The sequence below is a fragment of the Callorhinus ursinus genome, unplaced genomic scaffold, assembly GCF_003265705.2.
Source record: "Callorhinus ursinus isolate GAN/ISIS: 27379988/994484 unplaced genomic scaffold, GSC_fseal_2.0 scaffold8, whole genome shotgun sequence".
Classification (NCBI taxonomy): domain Eukaryota; kingdom Metazoa; phylum Chordata; class Mammalia; order Carnivora; family Otariidae; genus Callorhinus; species Callorhinus ursinus.
In genome coordinates, this window is record NW_027397070.1 from 12,084,909 (window position 1) to 12,106,967 (window position 22,059).

Consider the following 22,059-nt stretch of genomic DNA (forward strand, 5'->3'; position numbering starts at 1 on the left):
AAAAAAAAAAAAAAAAAAAAAAAAAAAGAAAGGATGATAAAGGAAACATTTAGCAATGAGGGTCAGATATGGCCAAAGTGTGATAAATACAGTATACACTGTCTTTATAGAAATTCAACATGGAAGGGATGTATGAGACAATCACACAGAACTGAAGTATCTGGGGCCCCTGGGTGGCTCAGTCGGTTAAGCGTCTGCCTTCTGCTCAGGTCATGGTCCCAGGGTCCTGGAATCGAGCCCTGCATTGGGCTCCCTGCTCAGCGGGGAGTCTGCTTCTCCCTCTCCCTCTGCCCCTGCTTGTGTTCCTTCTCTCGCTGTCTCTGTCAAATAAATAAATAAATCTTTAAAAAACAAACAAACAAACAAACTGAAGTATTTACCTTTAACAGCATTAACTTCCTAGTTGGAGCACCAAGGATCTTTACATTGAGACCCAGTATACACAGGAGATATATTTAATCCTTCAACCTGACTATATGGAATGCAGTCTAATATTTTCTCTTCTATTAAAATTCATTATTAATTTCACAACCTACATGAGGCTATAACCTACAGTTTGAAAAGCACTGTCCCAAAAGAAGAGATCAAAGAGAGAAGTCTAAGTGTTCAGGGCGCCTGGGTGGCTCAGTCGGTTAAGCGTCTGCTTTCGGCTCAGGTCATGATCCTGGAGTCCCGTGATTGAGTTCCGCATCAGGCTCCCTACTCAGTGGGGAGCCTGCTTCTCCCTCTCCCTGCCACTCCCCCTGCTTGTGCTTGCTCTCTCTCTGTCAAATAAATAAATTAAAAAAAAAAGAGAGAGAGAAGTCTAAGTGTTCAGAGAGCAATACTGATGTGAGTTCCCAATAAAGGAATTTCTTGGAATGAAAAGAGGGAAAAAGAAAAATGGGTTTTGATGAATCAACAGCAGTTGTTTAAGAACAGACTTGATTTTTTATCTTGATATCATTTTTTGAATTGGTGCTAACTTAGCAATTAATCACTACCATTTTATACATATAAGGGGTTGATCAAGTATAATATAGATTGCACTTAAAAGATTTACTACCAGTTGCAGTATATAATTATATTTTAAGTCACAATTATAAAGGCATAAATATATTTACATATTACTTGTTTATAGAGAACTTGTGTATGGAGTTTATCTTAATGGATTTAAGGCTATAAAAATGTGATTTCTGTGTGTATATAAAACTATTTTTTGTTTTTTCTTGCTATATCATGAAATTCGTTTCTGAAGAGAAAACATAACAGAATTAAAATCATTTTTTCCAATCAGTGAAAATATTCTTATGGGGGTTTTGCTATAACTCTTACATAAATTCTATATAGGATAAAATCATAACTGGATTATTTCCAAGGAAGTACAGCTATTAGAGACCAACACAAACTGCTTGTCATAAGGATTCACCTATAACATAAGAATTAAAAGATAGTATTAAAAAGAAATCCCATTTTAATAATTTTTCTCCCTTGCTTCCTAAAGCCTAGGCCTAAATAGCTGGAATACTAAATTGAATGTAGTGATCTTAGCCATGACTGTGACTAAGAGACTGATTTTCTAATAACAAGTGTTACTAGCTCTACACTGGTACATTAACATCAAATATTATATTTATAGAAATTAGATTGCAATTCCAATGATTTATTCACAAAATTTTATCACTTATTTTATAAATACACCATATTTCAATATGCCTAGTTATACATACATTTTTCTGGGGGGGAGGGGCAGAGGGAGGAACTCCCAAGCAGGTTCTATTGCGGAGCCAGACATGGGGCTCAATCTCACAACCCTGAGGATCATGACCTGAACCAAAATCAAGAGTTGGACGCTTAACTGACTGAGCCCACCCAGGCACCCCAATATGCCTAGTTATACACATAATTTAATTTCCACTTTTATTTTCTCATAATGGTAATTGTTTTTGTTGCTATCCCATGGACAATATTTGATACTAAAGAGGCAGTTAAAATTTTTTTCTATAGCAGTAAAATAGAAATGACAAAGGACCGAATAGTTAAGTTTTTAGCAGAAATAGTTACTTATGGTGTTTTGTTTGTTTGTGGAATTTAAAATGCTAAACTGACCTCTCATACATAAAATTTCATATATGAACTACAATTAGCAAAACAATTAGGTCTACTTCTTTAAAAGTAACACTCAGATTCCATAATCTTACTAATAATTAAGCAGGTTATCATCATTACAGCCAGATTACACTTCATGAAGGAAGTCAGTTGCATAGTATTTCACAATACACTCTTTGAGGTTCCTAAAATAATTAGTTTTCCTTGTGCTCTTGCAAATTACCACCAGGATATAAGATGTTACCAAAAATGTATCCTTGTTCCTTTCTGCCCCTGGATGCTGCAGAGTAAGCATCTTTCAAGTCTCCCCTCCCATCGCTGTCATGTCTAAGTCAGAGTCTCCCAAAGAGCCTGAACAGCTGCGGAAGCTCTTCATTGGAGGTTTGAGCTTTGAAACAACCGATGAGAGTCTGAGGAGCCATTCTGAGCAATGGGGAACGCTTACGGACTGTGTGGTAATGAGAGATCCAAACACCAAGCGCTCCAGAGGCTTTGGGTTTGTCACGTATGCCACTGTGGAGGAAGTGGATGCAGCCATGAACGCAAGGTCACACAAGGTGGATGGAAGAGTTGTGGAACCAAAGAGGGCTGTCTCAAGAGAAGATTCTCAAAGACCTGGTGCCCACTTAACTGTGAAAAAGATTTGTGTTGGTGGCATTAAAGAAGACACTGAAGAACATCATCTAAGAGATTATTTTGAACAGTATGGGAAAATTGAAGTGATCGAGATCGTGACTGACCGAGGCAGTGGCAAAAAGAGAGGTTTGGCTTTTGTAACATTTGATGACCATGACTCTGTAGACAAGATGGTCATTCAAAAATCCCATACTGTGAATGGTCACAACTGTGAAGTAAGGAAAACCCTATCTAAGCAAGAGGTGGCCAGTGCTTCATCCAGCCAAAGAGGTGGAAGTGGTTCTGGAAACTTTGGTGGTGGTCGTGGAGGTGGTTTGGTGGGAATGACAACTTTGGTCGTGGAGGGAACTTCAGTGGTCGAGGTGGCTTTGGTGGCAGTCGAGGTGGTGGTGGATATGGTGGCAGTGGGGATGGCTATAACGGATTTGGTAATGATGGAAGCAACTATGGAGGTGGCGGAAGCTACAATGGTTTTGGCAATTACAACAATCAATCCTCAAATTCTGGACCCATGAAAGGAGGAAATTTTGGAGGCAGAAGCTCTGGCCCCTATGGTGGTGGAGGCCAATACTTTGCCAAACCACAAAACCAAGGTGGCTATGGTGGTTCCAGCAGCAGCAGCAATAGCTATGGCAGTGGCAGAAGGTTTTAATTACTGCCAGGAAACAAAACTTAGCAGGAGAGGGGAGCCAGAGAAGTGACAGGGAAGCTACAGGTTACAACAGATTTGTGAACTCAGCCAAGCACAGTGGTGGCAGGGCCTCGCTGCTACAAAGAAGACATGCTTTAGACAATACTCATGTGTATGGGCAAAGAACTCGAGGACTGTATTTGTGACTAATTGTATAACAGGTTATTTTAGTTTCTGTTCTGTGAAAAGTGTAAAGCATTCCAACAAAGGGTTTTAATGTAGATTTTTTTTTTTTGCACCCATGCTGTTGATTGCTAAATGTAATAGTCTGATCATGACACTGAATAAATGTGTCTTTAAAAAAAATGTATCCTTGTTCATGTACTATTTTTAGGTTAGGATAATATTTTTATGATATTTTAAACTTTAAACAGCATCTGCCTAAAGGTGACTCCATAAAACTCTGATCCACTGTAGAGGATAAAAGCAGTCTGACCTTAAATTTTTATAGCCTTAAATCACAACAGCAGAGTATATTATTAACAAAGTGTTATCTATCTACCAACCTGAGTTGCTACAGATACCATAGTTTCTTCTACAAATCCTAAAAGCAACTAGACACACTCACCAGTACTTGGCATACCTGAATCATACTGAAATCAGATGGTAAACTAGTGAGTATTTTCAGGACTGTCAGGACTATTTCAGTCAGTACTGGCTATCAATTTAGTTAAATTTTCAGAGAATTTTCTGATTGCAAATGAACTTCACTATTTGGCTCTTTCATTAAGAAAGGAAACTTGTGGGGGGCACCTGGGGGGCTCAGTCGTTAAGTGTCTGCCTTCGGCTCCGGTCATGATCCCAGGGTCCTGGGATCGAGCCCTGCATTGGGCTCCCTGCTCCGCGGGAAGCCTGCTTCTCCCTCTCCCACTCCCCCTGCTTGTGTTCCCTCTCTCGCTGTGTCTCTGTCAAATAAATAAAATCTTTAAAAAAAAAAAAAAAAGAAAGGAAACTTGTGCAGTGCCTGGGTGGCTCAGTCAGTTAAGGGTCTGCCTTTGGCTCAGGTCATGATCTCAGGGTCTTGGGATCAATCCCAGCATCAGGCTCCTGCTCTGCAAGCAGTCTGCTTCTCCCTCTGCCCCTCCCCAGCTCATGTTCTCTTGCATGCTCTCAAATAAAGGAAACCTGTATCAAGTAGTTATACAAATTGTGATTTTAACAAGTGAGGATTTTCAAATATAAATTTTCTTTATATCTATTAGTAATTTTGGAGGGAAAGGAACAACAGCAGACATAAGTATAACTACTTAACCCATTCTTTTTTTTTTTAAGATTTTGTTTATTTATTTTGACACACAGAGAGAGAGAGAGAGCAAGCACACACAAGCAGGGGGAGAAGCAGAGGGAGAGGGGGAAGCAGACTCCCTGCCAAGTAGGGAGCCCAATGTGGGACTCGATCCCAGGACCCCGGGATCATGACCTGAGCCGAAAGCAAACGCTTAACTGACTGAGCCACCCAGGCGCCCTTACTTAACCCACTCTTGATGGGCAAACATAAGAGATGAGTAAAGAGAGGAACATCGAGAGCAGATACACAATATGTATATTTCAGAGTACGACTATAGACAAAACCCTAAATCTCTTTACTTCAATATTATATGATGCAAATTATCTTCTCTAAAACATAATCCAATCTTTTATTTAGTGCTATAAATACTAGCAAGTCAATTTTTAAAATAAAATTTGCTTGTACATACATAAAATAAATGAGTAATTCTAAATTTACAGTATTCCTTATTATACAATCTACACAAAGTATCCTAGTGGTACAAAAATTAGCCTCATTTCATTCTCAAGTATATTTCGGGGGTGCCTGGGTGGCTCAATCAGTTAAACACCCGATTCTTTGTTTCAGCTCAGGTCATGATCTCGTGGTCGTGGGATTGAGCCCCACGTCAGGCTCTGCACTCAGCATGCAGTCTGCTTCAGGTTCTCTCTCCCTCTCCAACCCACTTGTGCTCGCTCTCTCTCTCTCTCTCAGATAAATTTTTTTAAAAAGTATATTTAGATTGGTATTCAAAACTCTGTCATAAATCCCATGGTAAATAGCTAGATAGGAGAAAATGACTTCATACGTTACTCTAGAACTCCGTTCTGGCAAAGATATTGGAGAGTACTTCAAGAATGCTGAGATTCAGAGAGCACTAAAATGTCCAAGGCTGCTATGTCTATGACTTTGTCCATGGCTTTGTGATAAGAAGAAGAGTAATAATTTTCTCATAGTCTCTTTCACAAACTTAGTTTAAGAAGCACATGTTTAGGATGCTCCTGGGTGACTCAGTTGGTTAGGCGGTTGCCGTCAGCCTCAGGTCATGATCCCAGGGTCCTGGGATCAAGGCCCACATTGGGCTCCCTGCTCAGCGGGAAGCCTGCTTCTCCCTCTCCCACTCCCCCTGCTTGTGTTCCCTCTCTCTCAAATGAATAAATAAAATCTTAAAAAAAAAAAAGCAGCAGCACATGTTTAAGGTGTTAATACCCATCTTCCAAAATAAATAAGTGACCTGCTTCCTAAAACCTTGACTGCTGCCCATCAACAAAAGCGGACCTACAAAGGTAAATACATAGTTACTGCTTAGTTCAATCAGATTCTGCAGTAAGTGCCCAGACTGATGAGTAAGCTAATAATATGTTGTTCTGAGGGAATGCAACTTTATAAAAAGTCAAGCCTTTAATTTCTTACTTTTACTGATGTAAAATTGACTTTGAAAAAATAATCAATATGCTCCCCCAAATGTATCAAAATATTCTATTTAAAAAATTCTGATGACCAGAATAAATAAAGAACTCTCAAAACTGAACAAAAAGACAAATAACCCAATTTAAAAATTGAGATACTAGCCATCCCACTAGGATGGCTATAATCAAAAAACTTGAAAAACAGTAAGTGATGGTGAGAATGTGGACAAACTGGAATCCTTAAAAATTGATGGCAAGTATGTAAAGTGGCGCAGTTGCTGTAAAAAGCAGTTTGGCAGTTCCTCAAAAAGTTAAACAATTGTCATATGACTCAGCAATTCTACTCCTTGGTACATAACCAAAAGAATTTAAAACAGGGACTTGAATAGGAGGCCATACATCAATATTTATTGCAGCATTATTCATAATAGCCAAAAGGTGAAAACTCGAGTGTCTATCAACAGATGAATGGATAAACAAAATGCGGTATATACATACAATGGAATATTCACCCATAAAAAGGAATGATTACAACAAATGCCCTCATCTCTTTCTAAAATACAGACAGGTATATCAAAAAGCTCTATTGTAAATCTCAACATACTACGACATGGATGAACCTTGAAAAATAGTACTAAGTGAAATAAGCCACACACAAAAGGACAAATACAGTATGATTCCACTTATACGAAATACTTAGAGTACATAAATTCATAGAGACAGAATGCAGATTAGAGGTTACCAGGAGATGGAGGGGGGAAAATGTAGAATAATTACCTAAGAGGTACAGAGTTTCTGTTTGGGGTAAAGAAAAGTTTTTGGGAATAGTGGTTATAGTGGTATGACACTGTGAATGCAATTAATGCCATTGAATTATACACTTAAAAGGGTTAAAACAGAAAATATTATATTATATACATTTTAATGCCCCCCCCAACCCAGGAACGCTGGTGACCATTTTGAGCACCTAGGCTTAATTCTAAATATGCTGCCCTAGTATGTCTCACAGATATTATGAACTAGGTGATGCTGGAAAATTTTTCTAACTCTGAACTTCCATTTCTCCTCAGTGATAAAAGAATATGACCATCTACCCTTATAGAATGGTTCTGAGGAATAAAATAAGAGAATATATGTGGGTGCTGTTATACAGCTCAACTAATGGAAAATGCCCAAGAAGTAACTGTTCCATTCTCATCCCTTCAACCTACCTACTGAAACATGAGAAATTCCAGATTATATTTTGTTGTCAGGGAACAACCTAGAAGTAAATTTCTTACTCACTTAGGTTAGGGAATTAATAGAAATGACAGAACAGAGGTCCAAAGATGATTATGTTTTACTCTTCCTGGTATATTAGGATACAGTAGCATTGTACAAACAAGTAGGCATTTTATGATGTTGTTGTATAGAGAAGGCTCAGATTCTTTGAGAATCACAAACAGGTTACAATATCTGTGAATAAAGTAATTAATTAGCTTTCTCACTTTTCCTATACCTAGGGTCTATCCCAAGTACTTATATTCATGGAATAAAGCACAACCTATTTAGGCAGGAAATTATGGGTCAAATTCAATAATACTCTGTGATAAGCTTGTTGTTAAGTGGCAGAAGTGGAACTGATAAGAATATATATTGCCACATATAACAGGTAAAATATTTACTATTACTAATTGGGATTATGAATTAACTTGCTTTGTACTCAAGGTAACAAATTAGCTACAAACTATGCATGTAGCTCATATTCAAATCTAAAAGGAAGAGAAAGGACATTAATGAGCTGAATAATAGAGTGCTGAACCTAAGAGTCTAGACATTCCTCATCCTAAAGCACCTCACAGCATCTACAAGAATTAGAAGATTAGGTTAAAAGACACTACAAAATAGGGGCGCCTGGATGGCTCAGTCAGTTAAGTGTCTGCCTGCCTTCGGCTCAGGTCATGATCCCAGGGTCCTAGGATTGAGCACCATGTCAGGCTCCCTGCTAGGAGCCTGCTTCTCCCTCTCCCTCTGCCTCTCCCCCTGCTTGTGCTCTCCCTCTCTAATAAATAAATAAAATCCTTAAAAAATAAAAAGTTATGGGGCGCCTGGGTGGCTCAGTCATTAGGCGTCTGCCTTCGGCTCAGGTCATGATCCCAGGGTCCTGGGATTGAGCCCCACATCGGACTCTCTGCTCAGCGGGAAGCCTGCTTCTCCCTCTCCCACTCCCCCTGCTTGTGTTCCCTCTCTTGCTGTCTCTCTCCCTGCCAAAATAAATAAATAAAATCTTTAAAAAATAAAAAAAAATAAAAAGGTAAAAATAAAAAGTTACTACAAAATAGGCTTAAATGATAAATCACTTTAAAACGAAAAAATTTAGAAAAATAAACGCTTACTATATTTATTTTTTTTAAAGATTTTATTTATTTATTCATGAGACAGAGAAAGAGAGAGGCAGAAGCAGGCTTCCCGCTGAGCAAGGAGCCCGATGTGAGGCTCAATCCCAGGACCCTGATCATGACCTGAGCCTAAGGCAGACGCTTAACAACTGAGCCACCCAGACACCCCAATGCTTACCATATTTAAACATCAATTTAAGTAATGTCTCTTATGTACAAATCTATATTTAACCCTTCAAAACTCATACATTATTAACTCCATTTAAGGGATATAATCTTTCATACACTGCAAACAAAACACATGAACTACTGTCAGAGCTGCTAATACTCAATAATTTTGCATCATAAACCCTATATTCAATGAGGGACACAAACAAAAGACCTATAAATTTCTTTTTCTGCTTAATAAAGTAGCAACTGAAGAAAAAATGAGATATATTATTCTGTAGAAAACAGTATGGAGGTCCCTCAAAAAGTTAAAAATAGAAATACCATATGATCCAAATGAGATGTATCAAAAGACTTAATACATAGGACCATGTCATGTTTCATTCACTCACCTAAATATCATTTTTGGAGTACTAGTTAGATGACCTTGTGCAATACCAATTAACATTTCTTTTTTTTTTTTTTTTAAAGATTTTATTTATTTATTTTTTTAAAGATTATATTTATTTGTTTGACAGAGAGAGACACAGCGAGAGAGGGAACACAAGCAGGGGGAGTGGGAGAGGGAGAAGCAGGCTTCTCACGGAGCAGAGAGCCTGATGTGGGGCTCGATCCCAGGACCCTGGGATCATGACCTGAACCGAAGGCAGACGCTTAACGACTGAGCCACCCAGGCGCCCCTTTATTTATTTGACAGAGAGAGTGACAGAGAGAGAGACAGCGAGAGAGGGAACACAAGCCCCCCCAATTAACATTTCTAAAGCTCAGGTTCTTCTTGTTAAATAAGGATAACAACATTCTTCCAGGAGTGACTAATTAGCACAATGCCTGGACAGCAAATGCTCAAATGCTATAGTTCAAGTTAGAAGTTGAATTACAAGGTTCTGTAAGACAGAATTTGATAGTTATTGATATTTCAGATGCAAAGGAGATAAAGTAGTTAAGAGTGGCCTCAGGGAGTTAATATCCATAACACATAAAGAACTGATACAATTCAACACCAAAAAACTCCAAATCATCCAATTAAAAATGGGCAGAGGACCTGAACAGAAATTTTTCGAAAGAACACATACACATAGATGGCAAAGAGACACATTAAAAAATGCTCAAGGGGTACCTGGGTGTCCAACTCTTGATCTTGGCTCAGGTCATGATCTCATGGGTATTGGGATCAAGTCCTGAGTCAGGCTCCCTGCTTGGCAGGGAGTTTGCTTGAGACTCTCTCACCTCTTTCTTTGTCCCTCCCCCCCATTCGTGCATGCACACTCTCTCTAAAAATAAATAATTCTTTTAAAAAAAATGCTCAACATCTGGGGCTCCTGTGTGTCTCAGTTGGTTAAAGCAGTGTGACTCTTGATCTCAGCTCAGGTCTTAATCTCACGGTTATGAGTTCAAGCCCCACGTTGGGCTCCACACTGGGCGTGGAGCCTACTTAAAAAAAAATGCTCAACATCACTAACAATCAGGGAAATGCACCTGTCAGGATGGCAAAAATAAAAAAGATAAGAAATAAGTGTTGGTGAGGATGTGGAGAAAAAAGAATTCTTGTGCACTATTGAGAAGAATGTTAACAGGTACAGCCACTGTGGAAAACAGTATGGAGGTTCCTCAAAAAATTAAAAACAGAAATACCATATGATCCAATAATTCCTTTATTGGATATCTGCCCAAAGGAAACAAAAACATAAATTAACAAAGATATATGCACCCCACCCCTATGTTTATTGCAGCATTATATATGATTGTCAAGATATGGAAGCAACCCAAGTGTCCATCAATGGCAACTCAATTTACTCCACTGAATGAGTAAAGACACACACACACACTGGAATTTAGGCAGCCATAAAAAAGATGAGATCTTGCCATTTGTGACAACATGGGTAGGACAAACACCATATGATTTCACTTGTATGTGGAATCTAAAAAACGAATAAATAAACAAAAAGCAGAATCAGACCTAAGCATGGAGAACAAATTGATGGTCGATGGGGGGGATGGGCAAAATGGGTGAAGGGGAGTGGAAGATACAGCCTTCCGGTTATGGAATGAATAAGTAACAGGAATACAAAGGCACAGCATAGGGAATATAATCAGTGGTCCTGTAATAGCATTGTAGGGTGACAGATGATATCTATACTTCTGGTGAGCATAAGTATAGAGAGATGTTGAATCACTATGTCTTTTTTTTTTTTTTAAAGTAAGCTTTATGCCCAATGTGGGGCTTGAACTCACGACCCCGAGATCAAGAGTGATATGCTCTACACACTGAGCCAGTCAGACACCCCGAATTGCTGTTTTAAATCTGAAACTAATATAACACTGTGTGCCAACTATGCTCAAAAAAAAAAAAAGGCAGCCTCGGGTTAGGTTTCTGATTAGAATATTATGGTACTGTTCACTGACAATAGGGAAGAAAAAGACACAAGACAGACTGGAAAAAGCATTTTTAATTTTGAGGTGCCTAAAAGGCAGAGAGGGAACAGAATGGAGCAATAAAGATTTAGATAGTTGTGGAGAACAGAGGGAGTGGAGCTAAAGCATGTAAGAAGACTTTTAATCAGTTGAAGACTTAGCTCAGATTTTAAATTTACCTGTAGACAATGCCAATCTACATGTGCTTGTGTGATTTTTCTCCAGGAGCGCTCAGCTGACCCAGGTTGTCAACTAACTGAATTGCAGAAGGTTAGTTTCTCTACCATCTTATGCACCATAAGTGATTAAGTATAATAAAGCACAGAATTAATTTTCCCAAGTAAACCAAATTGGAATGTTTAAGTGTAACTGAATGAGGTGAACTTCAATTGCTCCTATGCAGCTGACTAGAGTTAACCAGGTACTTTCAATTTTGCAAATTCTAACACGTGTTGTTGAACCACGTCACTTAGATGGATTTTACACTCTATGATTACAAAGGAAAAAAGGAAGGATTAAAGAGAAAATTATTTCAATAGGGTATCATTAGCCAATCTGATATACATTTAAAAAAATAATAAAAATCACTTACCCATTTTGAAAGGAAATGTTTTGTGTTTCTGAATCATCACTATCACTGATGATAATAGTTTCTCCATCGACACTGCTGACATGTCCATTAGCAAAGCCATTCTGATGTGATGGAGGGAGGACTTCCAAAATCCTACACTGTAACCTGAAAGAAAATGATACATTAAAAAACACAAATTATTTGATATTTATAATCAAGCATTTCAGAACAATCTAATTATTCTGAACAACTTTCTGAAAAGATATTTTGTTTTGTAGAAACTATGACTCATTGATGTAACCAAATTAATAGAAAATCTGTAACATCAAATTTAAGCAAAGGTTAGCTACAATTTAAAATAATACAAAGGTCAATTTATCAAGATTCTTAGCAATTATATTCCTTTTTTTAAAAAAGATTTTATTATTTATTTGTCAGAGAGAGAGAGAGAGGCAGGCAGGAAGAAAGAGAAGCAGGCTCCTTGTTGAGCAAGGAGCCTGATGTGGGACTCGATCCTAAGCCCTGGGATCATGAGCTGAGCTGAAGGCAGAAACTCGACTGACTGAGCCACATAGGTGTCCCAGCAATTATATTCTTAACAACTAAAGTTACTGGTTAGAAAATCAAATACTGGCATAATATGTCATTATACGGATTGGATCTTACAGTTTTTCAAAGCATCCAACATTTTAAATTCTGAAATTTTCCTGATCATAACCTTTTTTATTCTCACTGTAGCTTTTGTTGGCATTTCTGATCTCTATAAAATTTCCTATTCACTAGTTCTACTGCCTCTATTTTTTTAAATTAACATATAATGTATTATTGGTTTCAGAGGTACAGGTCTGTGATTTACCAGTCTTTTTTTTTTTTAAATTTTATTTATTTGAGAGAGAGAGAATGAGAGATAGAGAGCACGAGAGGGAAGAGGGTCAGAGGGAGAAGCAGACTCCCCACTGAGCGGGGAGCCCGATGCGGGACTCGATCCCGGGACTCCAGGATCATGACCTGAGCCGAAGGCAGTCGCTTAACCAACTGAGCCACCCAGGCGCCCACCAGTCTTATATAATATCCAGTGCTCATTACATCACATGCCCTCCTTAATGTCCATTACCCAGTTACTCCATCCCCCTACCCCCTCCCCTCTAGCAACCCTCAGTTTGTTTCCTATGGTTAAGAGTCTCTTATGGTTTGTCTCCCTCTCCGGTTTCCTACTGTTTTATTTTTTCCTCTCTTTCCCTATGATCCTCTCTTTTGTTTCTTAGGTTCCACATATCAGTGAGATCATAAAATTGTCTTTCTCTGATTGACTTATTTCGCTTGGCATAATACCCTCTAGTTCTATCCATGTTGCTGCAAATGGCAAGATTTCATTTTTTGATGGCTGAGTAGTATTCCATTGTATATATATACCACATCTTCTTTATCCATCTGTCGATGGACATCTGGGCTCTTTCCACAGTCTGGCTATTGTGGATACTGCTGCTATAAACATTGGGGTGCAGGTGTCTCTTCGGATCATTACATTTGTATCTTTGGGGTAAATACCCAGTAGTGTAATTGCTGGGTCGTAGGGTAGCTCTATTTTTAACTTTTTGAGGAACCTCCATACCGTTTTACAGATTGGCTGCACCAGCTTGCATTCCCACCAACAGTGTAGGAGGGTTCCCCTTTCTCCACATCCTCGCCAACATCTGTTGTTAGATGACTTGTTAGTTTAGACATTCTCACTGGTGTGAGGTGGTATCACATTGTGGTTTTGATTTGTATTTCCCTGATGCCGAGTGATGTTGAGCATTTTCTTCATGTGTATCTTGGCCATTTGGATGACTTCTTTGGAGAAATGTCTGTTCATTTCTTTTGCCCATTTCTTTATTGCCTCTAGTTTGAGTTCCCTAACCTCTGCCCACTCTATCTGGATTTTATGGGCTGCAACTTCAGACATATTCACCACAATTGAAATATTTCTCTATCCCATTTTTACTATGCCAATTTGCAATAATTAAAATGTAGTATATCCACAATGGAATATTATTCAATACAAAAATTAAAATGAAGTATAGATGAACTTTGAACACATTATGCTAAATGAAATAAACCAGAAATAAAAGGCCACATAGTATATGATTCCATTTATAGGGAATATTCAGAATAGGCAAATCCATAGACAGAAAGTGGATAATCGGTTGCCAGGATCTGGGGGGCAGAAAAGAGAAGAGGGCAAGAGAAAACAACTCTTAGGCAATCCAGGGGGAGGTTTTATTAACTAAGAGTATCTTAAGTATATATACACCTATATTTACCAATGGGGTAAATCCCTTTTCTCTGAGAAAAAGTGGTTCAAGATTAGACAATCAGCTATGTATCATTCATTTGGTCATCCTACGTACCATAAACAAGTTTTGATATATTGTGGGCATTCATAAAACTGCCTGTCTAGTCACCATCCCCATTCTCCCAGGAACTTCATTCTTCCCATACCCCACCTCCCTCCACATGGCTGCTAATAGAGCCGTCATGTTCCCACAGGGTCCTGGCCAGAGTTAGTTGATATTGGGTGGGTACCTTTTTGCTGAGCCAATACATCTTTTCCAAGATTTTATTTTATTTTTTTAAAGATTTATTTACTTTCAGAGAGAGGAAGAGTGAGCGAGAGCACATGTGTGTGTGTGGGGGGGGTGCTCAGAGGGACAGGAGAGAGAGAATCTCAAGCAGACTCCCCACTGAGCATGAAGTCTGACATGGAGCTTGATCTCACAACCCATGAGATCATGACCTGAGCCAAAATCAAGAGTTGGACACTTAACCAACTAAGCCACCCATGAGCCCCAATCTTTTCCAAGATTTTAAAATTTGGAATCTAGAAAGCAAAAATCAGTCCTGTTGGCAGCCATGTTTCCTGCCATGAGAAGCATGTAACTGCAGTGAGAAGATGAAGCCAACAAGAGAAGAGAGGAGAGATGACAAAGATATTAGAGGCAATCAATTCTCTTATTCCTGTTCTTCCTCAGACTTAGCTGTGCTTTGCTCATCTCAGGTTTAGCTATTTAATCTTTCCTTTGATTCAATAAACTGATAACTGACCCTTTTATCTGTTTTTTTTTCAAAATTAATTTTTGTCACTTACAGCCAAAATAAAGAGAACCATACAATTCCAGAAAGACAGTATATTCAGAGTGGACTCATTTTGGGAAGCTGGTGAATTTTTATAAAATAATAGCACATATTTTCATTAGTGTACATTTTATCATGTACTTATTAACTCTCCATTAGAAGTACATCTTTAGTATACTCTAAAATATCTAATAGTACTGTTAGGCACAGAGAAAACAAGGACCATGGATTTCCTGCTAGGAAATATTTGCACTATACCCAAATTGAAGAAAGCAATTGGTTTTATACCACCCCAAGATTTAAGAATTGACAAAATGTAGACTATGTAGGTAAATCCAGCCCTCAAATCATCATCTTTCTTGGCTCATTTTCCCTCATTCTGAGTGTTATATAGGTTCAATTAAAAGTATCATACGTGACTCCTTTACAACTTGCTCTTAAAGAATTGAGAACAAAGGGAGAGGACTCAAATTACTAAAATGAGAAGTAAAAGTGGGGACATTACTAGTGATTTTACTGGAACTAAAAAAGATTATAAGAAAAGATTATGGACAATTGTATGCTGACAAATTGGATAGCTTAGATAAAATGGACATTCTTAGAAACACACAAACTACCAAAACTGGCCCAAGAAGAAATAGAAAATTTGAATAGATCTAAAGTAGTAAGGAGACTGAATGAGTAAGCAAAAACTTTCCAACAAGAAGAACCCATAGCTTCACTGGTAAATTCTACCAAACATTCTAAGAATTAATACCAATTCTCAAAATCTTCCAAAAAATTGAAGAGGATATAACACTTAACTCATTTTATAACACCAACATTAGCCTGATACACAAACCAGACAAAGACATGGCAGAACATATAAAGAACTCTTATAACTCAACAAAAAACAAACAACCTGATTCAAAAACAGGCAAAGGATCTAAACAGACACTTCTCCAAGAAAGATACAAATGGCAATAAGCACATGAAAAGATGTTCAGCCATCATTAATCGTAAGGGAAATACAAAATCAAAACTGCAGTGAGATACCACTTTATACCAAGATGCCTATTATTAAAAGAACAAAAAATGAAAAATAACGAGTGTTAGTGAGGATATGGAGAAAATGGAACCCTTGTGCATTGCTGGTGGGCATATAAAACGGTGTAGTTGCTGTGAAAACAATACGGTGGTTCTAAAAAAAATTAAACACAGAATTATCATATGACCCAGCAATTCTATTTCTAAGTATAAACCCAAAAGAATTGAAAACAGGAACCCAGCAGATACTTGTATACCAATGTTCATAAGGGCTTTATTCACAATGACCAAAAGGTGGAAAAAACTCAAATGTCTACCAATAGGTAAATGGAGAAACAAAATGTGGGATACTCAGCAGCCACAAAAAGGGATGAAATTCTGATACAGGCTACAGCATGGATGAACCTTGAAAACATTATGCTCAGTGAAATAAGCCAAACAAAAAATAACAAGTATTGTATGAATCCACTTATACGAAGTACCCAGAACAGGAAAACTCATAGACAGAAAGTAGAATAAAGGTTACCAGGGTCTGGAGGGAGGGAGAAATAGGGAGTTATTGCTTAATGGGTACAGAGTTTCTGTTTGGAATGATGAAAAAGTTCTAGAAATAGTAGTGATGGTTACATAACATTGTGAATGTACTTAATGACACCAAATCATACATCTAAAAATGATTACAATGGCAAATCTTATGTTGATTTTACCATTTTTTTAAATAATTTTTTTCTGTTCTAACACTAAAGCTTAAGAAGGCTCAATTATCAAGCCTAATTGGTAGCAAAAGCAGATGATGTAAAAACAACTGCAGGCTGACTTTCACCATTGGTTGGCAGAAATAAACCAGTGTTTCTAAAGAGGAACAACTACAGGAAATCCTATCAAAAATGTTAGGTAATTATGTAGCCTAATAATAAAAAGGTTCTCTAATTTAGTGACATGAATTGCACAAAAATATGCAAGGAATCAATTAAATGGACCCACTTTAAAAAATGTATTATTGAGGTATAGTTGACATGTAATGTTATATTTGTTTCAGGTGTACAACATAGTGATGCAACGATTCTATACATTATGCAGTGCTCACCATGGTAAGTGTAGTCACCATCTGTCACCATTCAATGCTATTACAACATTACTGACTATATTTTCTATGCTGCACTTTTCATTTCTGTGACTTATTTATAACTAGAAGTTTGCATCTCTTAACACCCTTTACCTCAAATGGACCTACTTTTGAAGGGCCTGGGTATCATCCAGGGATGATTTGCTCAGAGTTCCCTGTGGTGATGAAGGAAGCTCTTCAGTGAACTTATGACAAGGTTCTTCAAGTTACAAAGAAATTGTTTTCACCGGCAGAGCCCAGGTGAATAGCCCTAAGTTGAAGGAAAAACAAAGAAATGGGTCTGCTCCAGGCTCAGGTATGATTGGCGTGGTGCCTAAAATGGTCTGACAGTCTACTGAAGGGAACAGTCTATGGTCCCCAGTAGGGCCCACAGAACTACAATAATTCAACAACTAATTTATTTAAAAACAACAGAAAAATAACAGAAATATAATTCCCTGACAGAACAAGGGAGAAGCAAACCAGCACAGTATAGAGACATAGCTGCCAATGTAGGAAATGTTTTATACATAAATTATACTAGTTATTAGCAATGTTATTAACTTTGCACAAACCACAGGTTTAGCATTTCTTGCTAATCTAATCAAGGCCAGGCCTCTCGCTGGTGCTAAGCTAAACTTCAGTTAACTATTCAAGATGTCAAGTCAATACCTTCTAATAGATTTCTAATTAGGCTTAAAATTAGTCCATGTCTTTCAAATCCATTTGCTACAATTTCTTGGTTCTAGTGAGTCCAAAGAAGATTGGAATGTAAAAAAGGTTAAAGAATCACGAATCTACACCTAGCTAGTGGGTCTTTTAGGATAAAGAAACTTTCTAAATTAAAGTTATGCTCCATTATTTGAGGACAAAGAGGAGTCTGACAATCAAAAGAGGATTCTTATTATAATTAGAGTTCCTGTATGCTAGATAAGTACATGATTTAAACATGTTTCTGTCTTCATACCAACTCCACAAGTTATACATTTTCTAGAAGATGAAAATTTAGGGTCAAAAAAGTGAAATCATTTGCTCATGGATCATACAATCAGTAATGATACAGCCAAAACTTTAGTTTTGACTCTGAAGCCCATATATTTTCTAATCTTCCACTCTATTACTGGAGTTGAGGGGGGGGGTAGACAGAAACACTGTATTGACCCAAGGGTATTTCAGAGCTTTAAAGCCCAGGCAGTCAAGAGGCTCCTAAAGTGCTTATGACTTAAACACTTTTAAGAGTGAAAGCAAGTCTGCGAAACAGCAGTAAGCACAGAATGAGGACACAGCAGAAGTTAGCCATAAACCTGTAACAGTGACAAACTAAACAAGGAAATAGCCTTTTATAAGAATATGGTATATACCTCTTCCCCCCAAAAGTTGGTTTTGTTTTAAAAGTAATTTGTTTTAACAGTCATAGTTCAATTTATATCTCAAAATACAAATTCATTAAAGCAAAATTATAAAACATTCTACAATTGAAACATATGCAGAGTTTTTACAAGGTACTTGGAGTAGAAGACAAACAGTCAACAGCAGAAGAAAAGAAGATTAGAAACTTGGGGAGACTTACTTGACATAAGGGACTGTCTCTCTCTCTCCATTCCTCTAAAAATGGAATATGGCATACTTTATACCTGCTCCCCTGTGCTGCCTCATTAACCTTTTATTTTGTAATACAGGTGTCAATAACATTTATTTTAAAATGCTATGCTTGGATACTTACTTCAACTTTATAGGTAGAAAGAGTATATATGCTTAATTTGAAGTTCAGAGTTTAAAAAAACCCCTCAAATTAAGGTGGTTATGTGATACTTAATTAAAGTGGCGGAAAGTAGACCACTCAACATGTCTGCTATTTCAAACAAGAAGACTGAATTATGTTGATTACTTGTCAATGGGAAAAAGAGGTCAGAAAAGGTTGCTTTGTTAACTGCTCACTTTTTAGACATACTGATCAGAGTAGTTCAAAGAATGTTTCATTTTGAACTGTTCTGAGACTCTTTATGGACCAGAGAATCAGGTCTTACTATCTTTCCAATTGGCATTTGACCTATTGTAAACCTAAATATCATTAAGATAATAAGAACCATCAGATTCTTGGGGTGCCTGGCGGGGGCGCTCAGTGCGTTAAGAGTCAGACAGACTCTTGATCTCAGCTGGGTCTTGAGTTTAAGCCCTGCACTGAGTTCAAGCCCTGCTGGGTGTGGAGCCTACTTAAAAAAAAAAAATCATTATATTCTTATTAAAGATTAAATTTATTATTAAAAGATATATAGTTCAAATGAAAATCTTTGGAAATAAAATCCTAGGTTATAAGATACACGGGTTAAATCCTACGTATTTCTCGTGTCAAATACCTGGATATTGTCGGCATGCTATTTAAGCTCTTTAGTATTCAAAATTATCATCTTAAAGCCACAAGAGTTAGTTAGGCTGAAGTATAAATCAAATTTATTAAAGCTTCACCAAAATACTTTAAAATTCCAACTAGTATATTCAAATTAACAGGCATTTAAATTGTTTGTGTGCTCAGCTTTATGTTAGCCTGGCATAGTGACACCAACATGTAAGAAGACATGACAGCCTTATGAGAAAGCAAGACCAACATATGAAGATCAGAGACAAGTAAACATTAAATACAATAAAATGCCACTACAGATTTAGCAGTAAGTGGCCTTTTGTTTCAACATATAGTATTTATTTTTTAAAAGATTTTAATTATTTATTTGAGAGAAAGAGTGAGTGTGAGCTCGAGGCAGAGAGGGGCAGAGGGAAAGAATCTCAAGCTGACTTGGGGCTCAATCTCATGACCCTGAGATCATGACCTGAGCCGAAATCAGAGTCCGATACCCAACTGACTGAGCCACCCAGGTACTCCACCAACATTTCGTATTTTAGAACATTTAAATTGGCTGCAATGTGAAGGATGGACATAGGAAGAGAAGCAAGCTTCTTGCCTTCCCTCTCTCTTGCTGCCACCCTGAATAATGAAAACAATGGTCACAACCTTAGAATGATGGAGCAGAAATCAGGAAAAAACCTGTGTTCCTGACAACTTTGTGGACTTGCATCCCACCCCTCCATTGTAACTCTGGCACTTAATTTTACATGAAAAATTTTTATTTCCTTATGCCATTAAAATTCTTTCTATCATATGCACCAAAGTCAAATCTCAGCTGATAAGAAAAAACACTAAGCTATCTATTAGGTGTACTAGGTATTTTTATTAAAAAGTGATCTGCTTATAAACATTATATCTGTGTTAAATTTATTTTGAGTCACAGTACTGTGTTTTTCAATACAACCAATAAAGCTGAATAAGACTTTCAAACTTGAAAGTTACTTTGTCACTGGCAATACAGATTTCAAGTCATATCTGTTTCAGAAAACTGAAAACCTGAAGAAGGAAAATAAATATAACATCTATGATTTGTGGCTGTGGTGATCAAAGAGCAATATGAGGGATCCTTGTAGCAATAGAAATGTTCTTTATCATGACTGTATCAATGTCAATATTCTGGTTGTGATTCTGTACTACAATTTTGCAAGGTAGTGCCGCTGGGAGAAATTCTGTATTATTTTACAACTGCATGCGAATCTACAGTTATCTCAAAATAGAAAGTTTAATTTAAAAATACTAATGATAAACATTGGGAAATATTAACCCTAAAAGCATTCATTTCACATCACGGGAAAAAAATCGATAAGATACTAAAAAGCTATAGTAAATAATGACACTGTAGTATTGGCAAAAGGATAGACATACAGATCAATGGGAAAAAAAAGAGGCCCAAGATTCCATTTATATTTATATTCTGGAAAGGGCAAAATTACAAGGACAGAAAATAGATCAGTGGTTGTCCTATAGGCTAGGGTAGGAGGTGGGGGCAAGGGTAGACTACAAAGGGGGACAACAGAACTTTTGGAGAATAGTAGAAATGTTCTATGTTTTATTGTGGTCGGTTACATAACTGTCAGAAGTCACAACTATACATTTAAAAATGAATTTTATCATAAGAAAGTAAAGTAGTGCTTTAATAAAACTTTATTAGTTTAGACTACTTAGGATAAAGGCTGATCTGAATGTAAGTTATTTAATTTATTCTTTAGCTTAAAAGAAAAACATTTATTGTTTTTCTAAAAATATTAATGCACATGAGAAAGGCTAATTGAAGTAGGTCTACTTGTTAGATCTCAGTGAAGTATGGATCAGTCCTGTGATACTTATCAGAAGAAAGGCCAGAGAGTTCTGTGTAATGAGAAAATTATGTCAAAGAACACCTATTTTATAGTTTGCTTCTACCTCAACCATAATAATTATAAAAATTCATCTAAAAATCCATTCTTCATGAAAAAAGAAGTTCAATATATGGGTATTGTCTCTTACAACTTGAGTTAGTCAAATCAAAGTCAGATGGGTTCTGCACATCAAAATATAGTGCATAAAAAATAACTAAGAATTGGCAAAGAAATTATTATATACCCAACTAACAAATTAAGATGACAAAATTATACCAATTACTTCCTGTGTTCCCAAATTCTAGCTGGAAGCTCAAAGGAAATAACCTGAATTTTTTTTTTTTTTTTACTATCCTTAAGGTCAATAATTCTTTTTTTTTAAATTATTTATATATATATTTATTTATTTGTCAGAGAGAGAGAGAGAAAAAACACAAGCAGGGGGAGGGGCAAAGGGAAAAGCAGGCTCCCCACTGAGCAAAGAGCCTGATGTGGGACTCCACCCCGGGACCCTGGGATCATGACCTGAGCTGAAGGCAGGCGCTTAACCAACTGAGCCATCCAGGCGTCCCAGGTCAATAACATTCTTAATGTGGTAACAATGAAAATCAACACACTGACTGACTCACTGACTGGAAGCAGATGAAGATGCAAGCATTCCTTCATAAAGATAACTAAAAGATAAAACATCAGCCCATTCTAATGGCCAATCATAGCAAATTATTATTGGAGTGCTAAATTAATTTGGCATTACAGGATCTTTTACTCATTCTATTTGAATGTTAGTGATATATTCACTAACAAAGTAAAACTTATCTATGTCTTTTTTCCCCAACTTTTGCTGAGGAATTACTGACATACATCACTGTAGAAGTTTAAGGTGTACAGCATGAACTGATGTACGTATTCTGTGATTATAATAGATCCAGCTAACATCCATCATCTCATACAGATA

General features: G+C 37.2%; 2 protein-coding genes across 4 annotated transcripts in view; one reads left to right on the forward strand and one right to left on the reverse strand.

Annotated features, from left to right (window-relative positions):
* BAZ1A (bromodomain adjacent to zinc finger domain 1A) overlaps positions 1-22,059 on the reverse strand; it is a 95,603-nt gene that overhangs the window by 49,534 nt on the left and 24,010 nt on the right. For all 3 annotated transcript variants that reach the window (XM_025870181.2, XM_073895071.1, XM_025870178.2), the window contains exon 3: positions 11,642-11,785. In XM_025870181.2, the coding sequence (XP_025725966.1) occupies positions 11,642-11,785 (144 nt within the window). The remainder of the gene's footprint in view (positions 1-11,641; positions 11,786-22,059) is intronic.
* On the forward strand, positions 2,412-3,390 carry LOC141373157 (heterogeneous nuclear ribonucleoprotein A1-like). Its single transcript, XM_073894847.1, is given in 2 exon segments — positions 2,412-3,036; positions 3,039-3,390. Coding segments are annotated over 2 exon segments (963 nt in total). The 3' UTR covers positions 3,377-3,390.